Source organism: Canis lupus, chromosome 6 (assembly GCF_003254725.2).
Source record: "Canis lupus dingo isolate Sandy chromosome 6, ASM325472v2, whole genome shotgun sequence".
Taxonomy (NCBI): Eukaryota; Metazoa; Chordata; class Mammalia; order Carnivora; family Canidae; genus Canis; species Canis lupus.
In genome coordinates, this window is record NC_064248.1 from 24,076,535 (window position 1) to 24,092,627 (window position 16,093).

General features: G+C 37.1%; 1 protein-coding gene across 2 annotated transcripts in view; it reads right to left on the bottom strand.

Annotated features, from left to right (window-relative positions):
* The window catches only part of ANKS4B (ankyrin repeat and sterile alpha motif domain containing 4B), a 33,579-nt gene continuing 17,486 nt past the window's right edge, over positions 1-16,093 (bottom strand). For both annotated transcript variants that reach the window (XM_049111318.1, XM_025416286.3), the window contains 2 exons: positions 8,689-8,931; positions 1-2,011 (listed from right to left, as the gene is read on the bottom strand). In XM_049111318.1, coding sequence (XP_048967275.1) covers positions 922-2,011; positions 8,689-8,852 — 1,254 coding nt within the window. In that variant the 5' untranslated portion in view covers positions 8,853-8,931 and the 3' untranslated portion in view covers positions 1-921. The remainder of the gene's footprint in view (positions 2,012-8,688; positions 8,932-16,093) is intronic.

A 16,093-nucleotide genomic window follows, 5' to 3' on the forward strand; every position in this document is an offset into this window, starting at 1 on the left:
TGGCTTAAACAACAGAAATTTATTTTCTTACAGCTCTGAAGACCGGAAGTGCAAGTTCAAGGTGTTGGAAGGTTTGGTTTCTCCTCTCTCTTTGGCTTGAAGGTGGCTCCCTTCTTGTTGTGTCCTCACATGATCTTTTCTCTGTGTGTGTGCGCAAACCCAGTAACTCTTCCTCTTACAAGGACACCATCTGTGTGTGTCCCTTGTAACCCTGATGACATCATTTAATCTTAATCACCTCTTTAAAGATCCTACCTCCAAATATAGCTGTGTTGGGGCTTAAGGCTTCAGCATATGAATTTTGGGGAGATACAATTCATATTACATAAAAGGTATATTCCATATTCTATTTCTTTCTTCACTCTCCCTGCTCCCACTCTGTCTCTGTCACCAGGCAGAAGTATTATAGACCCATGTCTCTTACTTCTAAACATGTAAACATCTGTTGAGGGTTTAGACACATTAAAGTTGGCCGTGAAGCCTCAGGTCAATGAAGAAACTCAAGTCTCTACCTACAAAGTCACAGAGCTAAGGAGATGACTAGAGTTGGGAGTCCCCTAGGCTATGAAGCTCAGAAAGTCAGCAGCACACTTGTGTGACAAGAGATTATAGTTCAGAGTTGGAAAACTAAAGTTTCCCCTTCTCTGTCATCCATTTTATGCTTTCTATAGCCAAGAATATCAAAAGGATAATTGAAGAGAAACACCATTTTCTTATTCCTGATTCTCCTTGAGTTGCTCACTCACGGTTTAGAGTATTTCTGAGTACATTTGGGCCTCTTTGCTAGGAGGGTATTTCTGAAACCCTAGAAACCATTCTCAGTAGTCTGGCATTGGGCAGAGGGGGTGTTGCCTGAGTGTTTCCAGTGAGCCACAGCATCACCGCATTGCTGCAGGCTCACCCCGTGGACCCAACATTCCATCAGAGGCTGGTGTCAACCAGTTGCCCAGGCTCTCGTAGCACCTGCTTCCTTCTGTTTATGACATTAAGAACTTTCTTCCTGGGACCAAGATGCATGTGTATACCCTGAAGGTCCTCATCAGAACAAAGCAGCAAAGCTTCTAGATCAATCTGCTCTCTCATGAAAATGGGAAGGAATTCTTCCAGATGATGAGACTGCAGAAATACTTCCAGAGGAGTAGCATCAACCACATCTTCCTCCCACCCCACTTCATCCTCATCCCAAGGCAGATCATCGTCATGATTGTTTTCCTCTCCCTCTTTATCTGCCTCAGCTTCATCAACCTCAGCTGCTCCTTGTCCCTGAAGCAATTCACTGCACATTTTAAACTCCAACCCCCTTTTGATGTCTGACATGTCTTCGGGACTTGATATTTTGTTCTTTCTAAAAACAATATTTCCTAGACCTGGACGGTTGAGAATGGATTCATGTTGCACACATCCATCATCCTCTGCTGAGAACTGGGGCTTCTCTTGGAAGTCCCCTGAGAATGCATCTTCTTCCTCTTCTCTGAACACTTCCATCACATTCCTCTGCCCACTTCTGCTCTCTTTCCCTACCTGCTCTGCTGTATCTTTGTTCTTCTTGAGCTTTAACTTGAAGGTATCTTTAATGCCCTTAGACAGTGACCCAAATGTACCAGAAGCAGAAGCATTTGCAAGGGATGACCTGGAGAATGTGCCATTGGAAGAAGAAAGAGTCCCAGATTCTTCCTTGCTATAGTTGCGAGCCATTTTATTTTGGTGCTTCTCCTGGAGCCTCTCACATTCTTTGATCTGCCTCCTAGCATTTTTCTGAGCCTGCTCCTTCAGCCTGGTAACTTTCTTGGGGTTCATGATATTCTGGGTAGTGGCAGCCTTATCCAGGAGAGCAACACATTCATTTTGTTCTCTGCTGGCAGCCGCATCCAGCGGAGACTGTAAGCTGTTGTCCAGGGCAAAAATGTTGGCACCAAAGTTAACCAGGAATGAAACACAGTGGGTATGACCATTGGAAGCTGCATAATGTAGAGGAGTATTTCCCCAGATGTCACATCTATTGGGATCCCCTCTAGAAGAGAAAATACCAAAAATATATATAAAAACATTTTTTTCTTAGAACATGGGGTCCAAAACAAAACAAAACTGAACAAAATACATTTTAATTAATCCTGCCTTAGCATTCTAAAACTTCTGAAAGTCCAGATATGTCACATCTATCTAGACATCACATGATCAGAAACAAAAGCTCATCCCCTTTTGTCTCCTTTTTAGAAGAAAAGCTTTCCAAGAACACCCTCAAAAAGCAACTTTCATGTCTCATTGTCCGCAATCGATCATGCCTATAAGAAGAGAAATAGAGCTATCATTTTAAATTTAAGTTGATTACTCTGCAGCTAGGAATAAGATTACGTAGTGGTATGCTGGTAAATGCTTAACAACTGGTGAAAAGATCGAAGTTCTGATTTATAGCATGTGCCAATATTTGTGTTATAAATACACCCACCATGACAAAATTCAAGGTACTAATGTGATAAGACAGGACATGGAATTTGGAAGAGATGTCCAAAAGCATACCTTTATAAATTATTTCCACCATATATGTAGATATAATAGATATGCAAAACTTTAAGAGTATAGATAACAGTAAAATGTACTCAAATAATTAGGAAGTGATAATTTTTGAGTATTTAAAAATATAATTTGTTAAGTCATAAGTTTAAATACCTTTATTTTTAATAATGACTGTTTAATGGACTCTCAGACTTCCTGAAAATTTAGCAATCACATCTCATAAACTGGTAAGAGCTGTTTCCTACTCTAACACTGGAGTCACATGTAGGAAAATAAATAATAATAAACAAAACTAGGTTACCACCAGCAAAAAAAAAGAGAGGGGAATGGATGTTAGGTAGGTAGCAAACTGTGTCTGATATAACCATTATTCATATAAAGAGTAGAACATCTCCATTGATTCTCCAACTCACTTCCATGCAATTACAATGTCATATATGTGAATAGTTCTGCAATAGTTTATGGTGGAATTGAGGGCATTGTTAGATGGTTTTAAGACTGGAGACCCCATGGCAGCATAGAAACTGGCTCATGGTTGATGCTTAGTAAGCATTCCTGAGATGAATGAATGCCTAATGAAGTCTTGCCCCAGACTACAACCCCAGCCCTCCTGTAAGATGTTGAGTTACAAATAGGCACAAACAGAAAGTAAAGAAGTAACTTATTGTTAATATGACTCTGGCCCCAAGCCCAAACCACTGCTGAGAACTCTGCTAATACAGGTGCTAAAGGGCATCTTCCCTCACCCTAGACTAGACTCCCAAATCAGGATCTCACTAAACTTCCCCCAGGCTGGCCCATGGAAGGACAGGAGAGAGGGTCTGAGAAAGCCTTTTGACATTCTTGGGGAGATGATTCGTGCCCTTGCAACTACTACATCAAGGCTCTGTGACCCTTCCACTATTCTGTGCTACTCAAAGTTTGGTCTCTGGATTAGTAGTAGCAGTGGCAGCTGCTAGTTTGCTAGAAATGTGAAGTCTTGGACTCCAGCCCAGATGTCCTGAATCAGAATCTGAAGTTTAACAAGATCCCAAGGTGGTATATAGGCTCATTGCAGATTGAGAAGAGCTGCACTGGTTAATGTGGCCCAACCAGTGTCCAATAATTTGATGAGTCAGATTTGTAATTCTTCTCTAGGAACCCCTAATCTCCTCTCATTTTTTCAATTGTGAAGTATCTATACATTCAGTACCATCACCACCAACAACCATCATCATCTCCTTCTTAGAGAAAGACCAGGATAATTATCAGAGGGGTAAAATAAGGCTCCAAGTACTTAACTGATTTGTCCACTGTTGCACAGGGAGCACACTTTGGATCAGGCCTGCCTCCAAGTCTAATAGTCTCCAATACAATACAGCCTTACCTTAACACACCTCAGTTTTTCTACTTCACCAGCTATGAGGCCTCAAGTTTAACTTTCATAGGACTCAGTGTCCTCATCTGTATGAGTATGAGAATAGTTTTTATGGAATTGTTATGTGAATAAGTTGACATAAAGCACTAGAAAAGTGCTTGATACATAGTAAATCTTCAATAAACATTGTTATCATTTCCCTTGTCTCTAAACTCATAATCCTTAATTTCATATCTTTGTTTTTTTCTCACACCCATCTAATAAATTCCCATAGTGCTATAATAGCTCCTGCAACTTTTTAACACTTAAAATCTTACTTAATCTGTTCAACCTTTATGCACCAACCTCCCTGATTAGATAACATGACTCAAAGGGCCAAGCCTATGTCTTTTTGTCCTTTGTATCATATCTCCTAGCAGAAGTCTCAGTCTTAACCTAAAGAAACCAAGCAGGTAAGTAAGTAACTAAATGGAGCCAAAGTCATAGTTGAGTACAAGTTCCAACAGAAAAGAAGAGCTGTCACTCTGTAGCAACTGACTGCCACCTCAAATAAAAGCAGACACAATATAGTGAGAGCTTCCATTTTCCAAACAGAGCCAGAAATCCACAGTCTCATGTGGGATTTTTTGATTTTTAGATGTTGGCTTGAATTTAAAAGAAAAATACAGTGAAGTCCAAATAAAACATATTTGTGGACTAGATCCAGCCCATAAGCTGGTAGTTGGCAACTTCATTCTGAGCAGAGAACAGCATGAACAGATGCACATATGGGTGATGTTAAACATGGCATATCTGGGGAATCAGGGGTACATTTCAGCATGACACGAGTGCATGGAGATGGGGCAGGAGATATCAGTGCAAAGAGGAAGGTAAGAAAATGAAATTCAATCTAAGGAAAGCAAATATTAAATAAGACAGTTCTGTTGGGCAGCCAGTTCCAAGAGGTCTGGTCAGTACTCCTGATTTAATTGTTTTAGATCAAAGGAAACCTTTTTCAGCCTTAGCACAGTTGTATATCTTAGGAGGGCATAGTGTCTCACCCCCCAAAGATGTAGTTTTGCTTTTTATTTATTTTAGCCAAGCACCATATTCAAAAGACTCCTTAAGTACTCTAGACATCAAAGAGGAATTGTAAAAACATCCAAGATGGTACTATAAAGCTAAACAAAAACATACTGGTTAAATTTTCCTGAAATTATTGTTGGATTGCATAACTTAAAAAAGAAATTATTGAGAGAAGTGAGCTATGGTGGGGATATTAAGGGTATTAAAAAGTTTAGGTTAAATTTACATGCTTTGGGACATATGAAGTAGAATTTTCCTGTCTCAAGGGAACTTAAATGATCCCTCCAAAATGGGAGGAAGAACATAAAGAAAACCTTGAGATGACCCCAAAGATGGGTCTCATTTTAAGAATATTTCAAATGCAAAATTCCAAAATTTACAAATGAAACTGTTGGTAAGATGATTTAAGTGTTTCTCTCATGCTTTTAAGCTATTTTTCACTTGCAAAAATTCTATTTAAAGGCAACTTTCCAAGCTTGTGTATAACTTAAGTCAAAATATTTTCTAATGACAAATTTCATGAGGTCCTTCTGAATTCAATCTTTGTCTTTCAATCCTTGGTGTCTTTTGTACTTCTTGATAGAACCATTACACATACCTGCCAGATATTCATTAACTAATCCCCCTCATTCAATTATCTGCATCCTATATTGATGCTATATGGCTTGCCTGGGCTAAATTCAGTCTAGCATGGATTTCTTTTCCAATTTTTTTCCAAAGGAGAAACTCACTGAAGAGATTTTAAAATAATCCATATTTTGCCCTTGCTTTTTGGTGGGTCAGCACATTTGGGCAATAATTTTTAAAGCTGGATTGGTATTAGCACTAAATAGGCAAATTGCTTAACTTACTCTGAGCATCTGGTCCATTTCAATTTTTTCTTTTGGAGTTAATTTGATGTTTTGTGTGTGAAGCTGTTCTCAGGAAAAAAATAGCCTTTCAAAAATGTTTTTCTACATAAGGAATATTTGGATTTACTAATAATCAAAGAAATGTAAATGAAAACAATGTACCACCATTTTCTTGCCCATCAGATAGACAAGGATTAAAAAGAATAGTAATACTCAGTTTTGGCAAGAGTATGGGAAAATGAACAATGTTGAGGGATCATAAAGTGGCTTAAATTTCCTGGCAGGATATGTGCCAAAAGCTTTTAAAACATAGCAATCTCTTGAACCAAGAGATTCTGCCTATCCTAAGAATATATCCTAAGGAAATATTAGGCCCTTGTACGAAGATGAATAAGCAAGGATGTTCATCTCTACTTATTTATGAGTTAAAAGACTGGATTCAAATTTAAGTGTCATGAACAAGCAACTGATTAAATAAATTATGATAAGACCATAAAACAGAATAGCATGTAGTCATTAAAAAAAACAGTGGCATAGGGATCCCTGGGTGGCGCAGCGGTTTGGCGCCTGCCTTTGGCCCAGGGCGCGATCCTGGAGACCCGGGATCGGATCCCACGTCGGGCTCCCGGTGCATGGAGCCTGCTTCTCCCTCTGCCTGTGTCTCTGCCTCTCTCTCTCTCTCTCTCTCTCTCTCTCTCTCTCTGTGACTATCATGAATAAATAAATAAAATCTTTAAAAAATAAAAATAAAAAAAATAAAAAAAATAAAAAACAGTGGCATAGATTTCTACTTTTAAAGTTGCAAATGAAAAAAAAGTACAGTCTATAATCTATTGTTAAATAATTAGAAGCAGATTTCAGAATAGTTTGTAGAATATGATTGTCTTTTGTAAGGGGGAAAAATATACATGTATGCACATGTTCTTAAAGGAAAAAGCCTGGAAGGATATATGCCCAAATGTTAATGACTGTGAAAACTGGTTTGATTTTTACTTTATTAACTACATCTTTCTAGTACAATGTAAAATTTTGCAATAAGTGTGTGTCCCTTTAAGAATCAAGGAGGAAGATAACTTGCTTCTATTAGAAAATGAAACAAAACTGAAAAAAATCCATATACACTTAATAGGCAAAATGAAATTTTGTTAATTGGGGCCATTTTCCAAATGTAAGATAACATATGTAATTATTGCTTTTCATCTTTAAATCTTGAAAAGAAAGAATACACAATTTTTAACAAAGCCAGATATTGGACATTAATGATTACCATGTGATCCACTGTCAATGATCAATGATGGATTAATTTCTAAATTCAAATTTTAAAGTTTCCCTTTTAACTCCCTTAAATTTAATTGGCAAATTGATCTCACACAATCCCTAAGCTATGGTCAATATGGGAACCTAAAAAAACTTGTACAAGATTTTTTTTTTCAGCTTGTGTACTCCAGGGCAACTTAACAGAATGTGGGGCCTTACCTTCCTCTTCCTCCACCCACCACAATGTCCAGTCAACTATAATTGATTCTGCATCCAAACTACCAATTAAATCCATCCCTGTCTTCCCATTCCCACTGCCACTGCCATAGTCCAATTTGTCTTTCATCTCAACCATTAAAACAGCCTCTAAACATTTTCTGTGACTGCTATACAGCTACCTGAGCAAGTTTGGTAAACACACATCTACCAGGTGGCTATCCTATATAAACCTGATAAACCTGACAATGGCTCCTATGCCTTTAGAACAAAGTTCAACTCTCCAACAGAGTTTACAATGCTCTTGTGATCCGGCCTTGTCTCTTATAACTTAGCCTCTCCCCTTACAGCCACATCCAGCTATGCTCAACTTCAATGCCTAGACTGCACAGTGCTCTCACTTGGGGGAAACATTCTGTCTTCCATCTTCTGGCCAGCTGCTTCTCACCTTTCAGGTCCCAACTTCAAAGTTCTAAAATGCCTATTATCAGTCTCTGGATTGGGATAGATTCCTGTGTTATTTATTTAGTGCTCTCTCTTTTCCCCTTTGTAACATATATTATACATGACTTACTTAATTTCTGTCTTCATCTCTTAAATCTGATCGCTATGAGGAGAGGAATGGTGTCTCTCTTGTTGATCACAGCATCTCCAGTGGCCAGTAAAATGGCTGGCACATTGCAGATATATATAAATAAATATGTATTAAATGGAAATTAATTCACTTAGTTCTTTTATTAGCATTTTCTTTTTTTCCATTCTTTACTCCTGTTGCATTTTGGTTGCCAACACTGCCTAGCCACTCTGGTAACAAGCAAAAGAAAAGAGCTAGCTAATTCCTGCATTAGAATTTGGGGGGAGTACAGGAGCATTTGTATGTATCTAATAGCTAAAGAGATAATAAAGTTCAGACAGACCGAGATTCCCTTTTATAGCTTGAAGCCAACTACTTCATCTAAGAATCATGGGCTTGCATTAGGACTGAATATTAATAAAAGGCTGTGGGATTATAATGGCATAGATTTAAAAAAATAAAATAAAAACGCATCATTTGTTCCAATCAAGGTTGACATCTTAAAGTCAAGTAGAACAGTGATTCCTTTTTAAACAGCCAACCATTTACATTTCATGGAAAAGATTTTTTAAAAGTGCAGAATTAAAATAGTCCCCCCACCCACCCAAAGCAGATAACAAAGACTTAGAGTTCAGGATCTTTCTATGTGTGGTTCATAAGGGATGAGCCATCCTCAGGTTGGCAGTTTAGTGTGAAAAGAAAATCTCTAGGTAGTTTTCTCCCTTTCTCTAAAAAGACAATTATTTAGACGGTCTATAAAGAACCAAGTATTTTCACTGGCTTCCCTCTCTCTGTTGTCTGAAAAAGCCTACCGGAAACACGGTCTCCAATCAAAAGTATCAGATTGAACTTACCCTCGGCTGCAGATTATTTCTAGGGCTTCCAGATTCCCATGGTAGGCTGCCAGGAGTGTGGGAGTCATACCATCCTCATCAGAAAGATTCAGATCTCTCCTGGTAGCTTCTTTCAAGAGTTCCAGGTAGCTATCACTAGCAGCTTGGTGGTAGCGAGTGGACATTTTTTCTGCTCACCAGAGCCTGGCCAGATATCACTCTCCAGGCAAAGCAGGTTGTCAGTGGAGCAGCCTTCCTATAAAGCTGGTTAATCAGTGACAAGGAAGAGCGTCACCCCAGGACAAAGCTCATTCTAACCTCCTCTATGGAAGGCAGCCAGAAAGGTTCACAGCACTAAACTTGGACCTTTCCTTTCTGGCATGGCCATGACATCGAATATTAAGGACCTCTGTGTTCATCTTGAATGTTGTGAGGCACATTTAATCTTTTTATGTCCATTAGCAAGTCTTGAATGCAATATTGGTCATCTAGGCACAGAGTGTACAAAATAATTTCCAAACAATTCAGAATCTCCACTGAGGAGGTCTATTTTTAAAAAACATTTTATTGAAGTATAATTTATATACTATGAAATTCATCCATTTTAAGTGTATAATTTGATGATTGTTGGTAAATTTACAGAGCAGTGCAAGTATCACCATAATCCAATTTTAGAACATATCTACCACTCTCAAAATATCCCTCATGCTCATATGTAGTCAATCCCTATTCCCATTCCCATTCCCAACCATAGGAAACTACTAATCTGGTTTCTGTCTCTATAGATTTGCCTTATATGGGCATTTCATATAAATGGAATCACAAAATATATATTCTTTGTGTCTAGGGGTTTTTTTTAGCTTCACATAAGTTTTGAAGTTCAATTCCTTTTTTAGTAACAGTACTTCCTTTTTATTGCTGAATAATATTTATTATACCAATACATCAAATTTTAATTATTCATCCAGTAGCTGATGGACTTTTAGATTGTTTCTCCATTTAGATGGTTTTATGAATAATGCTGCTATGAACATTTACACACAAGTCTATAGATATATATTTTTATGTCTCATGGGTTTATATCACAGAGTGGAATGGCTGGGTTATATGACAATTTATATTTAACTTTTTCAGAAATTGCTAAACTGTTTTCCAAAGTGACCATACTCTTTTACATTCCCACAGCAGTGGATGGTGAGAATTTCTCCATATCCTTGCAGCCTCTGTTGTCTTTTTGTTCATTGCTATCCTTAGTGGATGTGAAGTGGTATCATTATGGTTTTAATTTGCATTTACTAATGATTAATGATGTTGAACACATTTTCATATGCTTATTAGCCATTCTTACATTTATATGTAAATTCTCTGCCCATTTTCTCATTGGGATATTGTCTTATTGAGTTATGAGGGTTCTTTATATATTTTGAACAAAAATAATTTATCTGATATATTTTGAACTGAATGAAAATGAAAATGCAACATCTCAAAATTTGTAGGATGCAATTAAAATAGAGCTTGGAGAAGAAATTTGCAGTTTTTATGCCTGTATTAGAGAAGGAGAAATTTCTCAAATCAATAACTACAAGTTCCACCTTAAAGAAAGAAGGAAACAATGGAAAAATTAGTGTAAATAAAGAGCACAATATAAGACCAAAAACATGGTCCAAATCTATCTATAATAAAAATAAATGTAAATGGACCAAATTCATCACTTAGTAGACTCAGCCATATCTTATTTACGATAGTCACAGCTAAAATATAAAATTACAGAATGATTGAAAGCAAAAAATGGAAGTTTTATCAAGAAAATACTGAGCCTGGATGGCTCAGTCAGTTAAGTATCTGACTCTTGATTTCCGCCAGGGTCATGATTTCAGGATGGTGAGATTGAGCCCCACATAGGGCTCTGCCCCGATGTTGAGTCTGCTTGAAATTTTCTCTCTCCTTCTTCCTCTTCTGTCTCCCCACATGCGCATGCATGTGTTTACTCTCTCTCTCTGTTTCTTTTTAAAATATTTTATTTAAATTCAATTTGCCATCATATAGTATAACACCCAGTGCTCATCCCATCAAGTGCCTTCCTTAGTGCCCATCACGTAGTTACTCCATCCCCAAAATCTTTTTTTTTTTAAAAGAAAATACCGACTGGGATCCCTGGGTGGCGCAGCGGTTTGGCGCCTGCCTTTGGCCCAGGGCGCGATCCTGGAGACCCAGGATCGAATCCCACATTGGGCTCCCGGTGCATGGAGCCTGCTTCTCCCTCTGCCTGTGTCTCTGCGCCTCTCTCTCTCTCTCTCTGTGTGTGACTATCATAAATAAATAAAAATTAAAAAAAAAAAGAAAATACCGACAGAAATAGTATAGCTATATTTACATCAGACAAAATACAGTTTAAGACAAAAATTGCTAGGGATAATACATAATGATGAAAGGAACAAGTCATCAATAAAATATGATATTCCTAAACTTGTGTGTATGTAATAACATAGCCCCCAAATAGAAAAAACAAAAATTCATAGAAATGGAAGAGAAAGAACAAATCCACAATCATAGCAGATTTTAATACACTTTCTTAATGTTACATATCAATTAAACTAAAGATTAGAAAAAATATAAAAGATCTGAACACAATTAAAAAGCTTGATTTAAGAATACTATGTAGAACTCTTACTGGATAAAAAATACATGTTCTTTTCAAGCACACAGAAAATATTTATAAAAATTTGCCATCTAATAGAACCAGTGCAGGCCTCAATAAATATAAGATGACAGGTTTCATGGAGACCATGTCCTCTGAAGATACAACAATAAAATTAGAATCTATCACCCTATATAACTGATGAACTATTTATATATTCTCCTGTGGTATTTTTTACATAGTTTTTACCATCAACTACATACCATTTTGCATTGTCTTTTCTTCTCCTTAAACCACCATAAAAACTTCCCATATTGTTACAAAATATTTAATATGTTTGGACAATAGTCCATGGAACTGGGATGCCCGGGTAGCTCAGCAGTTGAGTGTCTGCCTTTGGCTGGGGGTGTGATCTGGATCCAGAAATCAAGTCCCACATCAGGCTCAGTCCAGGGAACCTGCTTCTCCTTCTGCCTATGTCTCTGCCTCTCTCTCTGTGTCTCTCATGAATAAATAAATAAATTTTTTAAAAAAACAGTCCATGTAACTGAAGTGAGGAAGACCTATTTTCAAAGTCTGTATCTATTTATTCTTCTTATCTCTTTTTGTCCAAACCTTTATTCCAAGATAAATTATCTGTCCACTCTGAGAAAATACAAGGCTTTCATCTGCAAGTTTTTCACAATAATTAGCTCCAGGGTCAATGTTTGTTCCTTTTTCTGGTTTCTATGAGAACACCAGTAGACACTGTAGAAGCAACCTGGAGGCAACATTTTTTATTTGTAAAGGGGGAAAAATAATTTTTTTAGCCCAGCGTGTGAAATATTCAAACATGATTATGGATACTTTGAGAACAAGGTTATGTTCCTTAGCTATTTTTTGCATGAGCCACTTAAATTTAAACATAATTGAATTCATTAATGGACTCTAAAGTAGAAAATTATATATAACTTGAGAGAGGGCTTCTCAAAGATGAATTATTTGAAGTAGAATTCTAAGTGCCAATCAGACAAGGAGTCTGTTATGAGATGAAGATGAGGATAATGATATTGTGATAATGATGGGGAGAAGGAGAATGATAAAGGGAAGATGGAGGCAAAGAATAAAGAGAACAGAGCAACCATGGATGAGAAGAAGGGTTGAAAATGGAGATCTCAACTCCAGGAGTACTTATGACTTGGACTTAAACTCTCCTGTGAAATGGAGCTTTTATTTTTTTATTATTTTTTAATGGTAAAAATCCTGGCACTCTTTGGCATTTCCTTGGAAAAACTTTGAAAGAATGGATTATGAAGGGGAAGTAAAACAGAAACAAATGCCGAACTTGAAGATCCTCCTTAACCCATTCCCTCAAAATGAGGTTGACAAAGAGGATTGAACTTGGACCTAGAAGACCTGAAGTCCATATGATCTACAACTTACTGCATCTGTTTGAGTCTCCATTTCTTTGTGGATAAAATTGGAGGATATTGCTCATGATCATATCATCCTCTAAGCCTATAGTAGTAAAGGTGAAATGAGATAAAATTACGAAGTATAAAATATGGTTTTAAAAATGGGAAGAAGCCATGTGATTGTGGCTTCCCATGTGAAGGGAGCAGAAAGAGAGAGAACTAAAACTTAGTAATTGGTCTTTTTTATTTGCTACTGTACTTATCAGAGTAAAAAGGAAACAAAATTGGTAGGAGATGGTGAAGGCAGAGATTAATGAAAATAACTAAGACAGATTTGCATATAATTTAGACAATAACTGCTCATGAGAGATCTGGATAATTGTGGGGCAATTGTGGCTTGTGACTTTATGTTTTGACCATAACTGGCCTTGTGTTTCCACACAATACTTATTTCTAGTATTTGAGAAATACTACTTTCTCATAAGAAATAAGAAATACTTATTTCTAAGTATTTGAGTCTGTTGCTACAGTATGTTGCTGGATTCTCTGAAAGTCAAAGAAGAATATCTGCCTTACACACTGGTAGAAAGACTTTAAGGGTCAGACTTAAATGTCCGTGACCCACTCCTGAATATTTCTGAGCAAATCAAAGCCTTATCAACTTCCTGTTGTAACCAAACCTGCACTGCCCTGCCTCCTTATATTCCTGCTTTATTAGTATGACTTTATAGAGAAATGTCCAACTAGTGACATATGTCCCTCTGGCTGCCACTTAGTTTCAAAGGGAGTAGGCTTTCTTTCCTCTTTTGTTTTTTTGTTTTTTGTTTTTTGTTTTTTTGTTAAACTCACTTATTACCTGACACTTCAAGCATTTAACTATTTCAATTTTAAGATGCCCTGTAGACTCATAAACAGTTCTTTTTGCCAATGACCCAGAGAACACAGGGTTAATTGGCCCCCCAGGGACAGCACTTGGAGAGTCTCTTACTAATGGGTCTGCTCCTCCCCACAAAGCAAAGGCATTGTCCACTCTTCATTGCTGTGTTATAATTTTGCAGTCTCTCCAGCCAGAGTACAGCTACCTGACAGCTGAGTGTTGTAAACAGTTTTCCCACATGCCCTGGAGTCCAATCCTGGCTAAGAGGAAGTAGCCCTTGGATGGAGAATTTACCTAGGATTCTGACTTATCTATAAAAGAGTTCTGTGTGTTCCTTTGCCCAGGGAGAGAGATGGGAGGAACAAAGATTAGTGGTAGTTGGTCTCTCTAGTCTACCCCAAGAAAAACCAATGCCAGCAAAATGGAAACCAAACTTCTCCCTTGTTCTGAAAAGCCATTCACTGCTAATTGGGAAAGAAATTCAATGGCTTGTGCAATCCAGAAACACATATTTTTATTAATGAGATTGCCCCCTAAACCCCAAGAGATCTGGTTTTCAAAAGCAGCCTGTATTTGTTCTCCAAAGCTATTCACTACTAATTACAGAGGAAATTCACTTGTATGGTAGGGAAGCACATTTTTACTAAATAAGGATAAAGAAAAGATCCAAGCAAAATGTTTGCTTTTAACAAGATTACTTCATCTAATGAGCATCTTATTATGAATTTTAATGAAAATAAAAGGAATAACAGAAAGTGAAAAAAAAATAAAAAGGATTACAAAAGTCCTGTTGTTACACAGAAAATTTACAGAAATTAAGCAAGATCATAACAGGCATCGTTTATACATGATTGTATGTGCTGAACTTGGGTTTGTGAGAAATCTACCTATTGAGGTAAAGACATTTTCAAGTCCATTATCCAGAAAATGTAACTTACACATGTATTTTTTTCATCTTTAGCACAGCAATAAAACTCCTCAACCTATTTGATGTGGATTTTTCCTATTCAAAAGAGATTGAACAACCCTGCTTCTCATTTAAACACATATATTACCCCTAAAATACTGAGAAACTTTCCTGTGTTGAAGGTCATTGGTGTTGTTTTTCTTAGAAACATTGTTAAATACAAACATGAGGCAATCAAAGGAACCATTGTCTGCCTTTTTGTTTTTTTCTTCTCCAAATGAAAATATTTATGAAAATATTTAGTTGGGTAAGTCGACTATTGAGATTGTAATGTCCCTGAAGTATTGATTGGCCTTAATGTATTCACATAAGTTTCAAGCCATTCAAAGCCCTGTTTTTCTGCCAGAAAAACACACAGAGCTGTTATTGTACCATCTGGTTTGCATGAGGAATCTCTTGGCATCTCTTAACTGCACATTTTATAAATGCTAAATCCCAGATGGCATTACATTGTAACAGTGGAGAGTTTTATAAAGGTTTCCAAAAACAAATTCTTTAAAATGTGAATGCTGGATAGTCTAAGCAGGGACTATTAATTTAAATTCTACACTTCAATCAGCTGTTAACTAGACAGATTTCCTTTTCCTTTTGCCTTTTCCCCCTTTCTACTTAATTATTGGCTCTGTGAATTGAAGGCTTCAATCAAATACAATCATATGACCCAAAGCTTAGGTTCTTTTTTTTTTTTTTTTTTTCCAAAGCTTAAGTTCTTATAAAAGTTGCAAGAACAATGATCACTGGAAAACCTGTATTAGCTGCCATTTTGTTTCAAGATGGCAGAATTTACCACAAAGGAAGTATGTTATAACACCTGTTAGCAGATCATCAAATACCATCAAAACCATTCAACTCTTTCAAAGCTGATAGTTGGACTGGAAACTAGGGAACTGTGAAGACCATGCTTTGTGTTGAAACAAAGCTCTAATACAGTAATGGTTAAGAACACAGATTCTTTTTTTTTTTTTTTTTTTTTTTTTTTTTTTTAAGAACACAGATTCTTAAGTCAGGGATTGACGGACACTAAACCAGAAATTAGGGTAGCCGGGGTGGCTCGCGGTTTAGCGCCACCTTCAGCCCAGGGCGTGATCCTGGAGACCAGGGATTGAGTCCCATGTCAGGCTCCCTGCATGGAGCCTGCTTCTCCCTCTGCCTGTGTCTCTGCCTCTGTCTCCTTTCTGTGTATTCTCATGAATAAATAAATAAAATCTTTAAACCAGAAATTAGATTCTGCCATTAATTTGGGTAGATGACCTCTGGGCTTCAATTTTCTCACCAGTAAATGAAAAGAAAACTCCACAGAGTTATTACAAGTAATATTATTTACAGGGTTGTTGCAAGTAAGTAGAGGTGGTATTTGGAAAATACTTTATACAATGTGTGGTGTGTAGTCATTACGCAGTGGATGTAAATTAGTAGTCATCCTACTGGAAATAGAAGCAGAAGTAGAGTAGAAGTAATAGTACTACTAATAGAAAGGTAGGTACTCTCCCTTCTTTAGGTCAATCATAGATGGATAATTACTGCCTTTTCTTCAAATTTCTCTTTCCTCT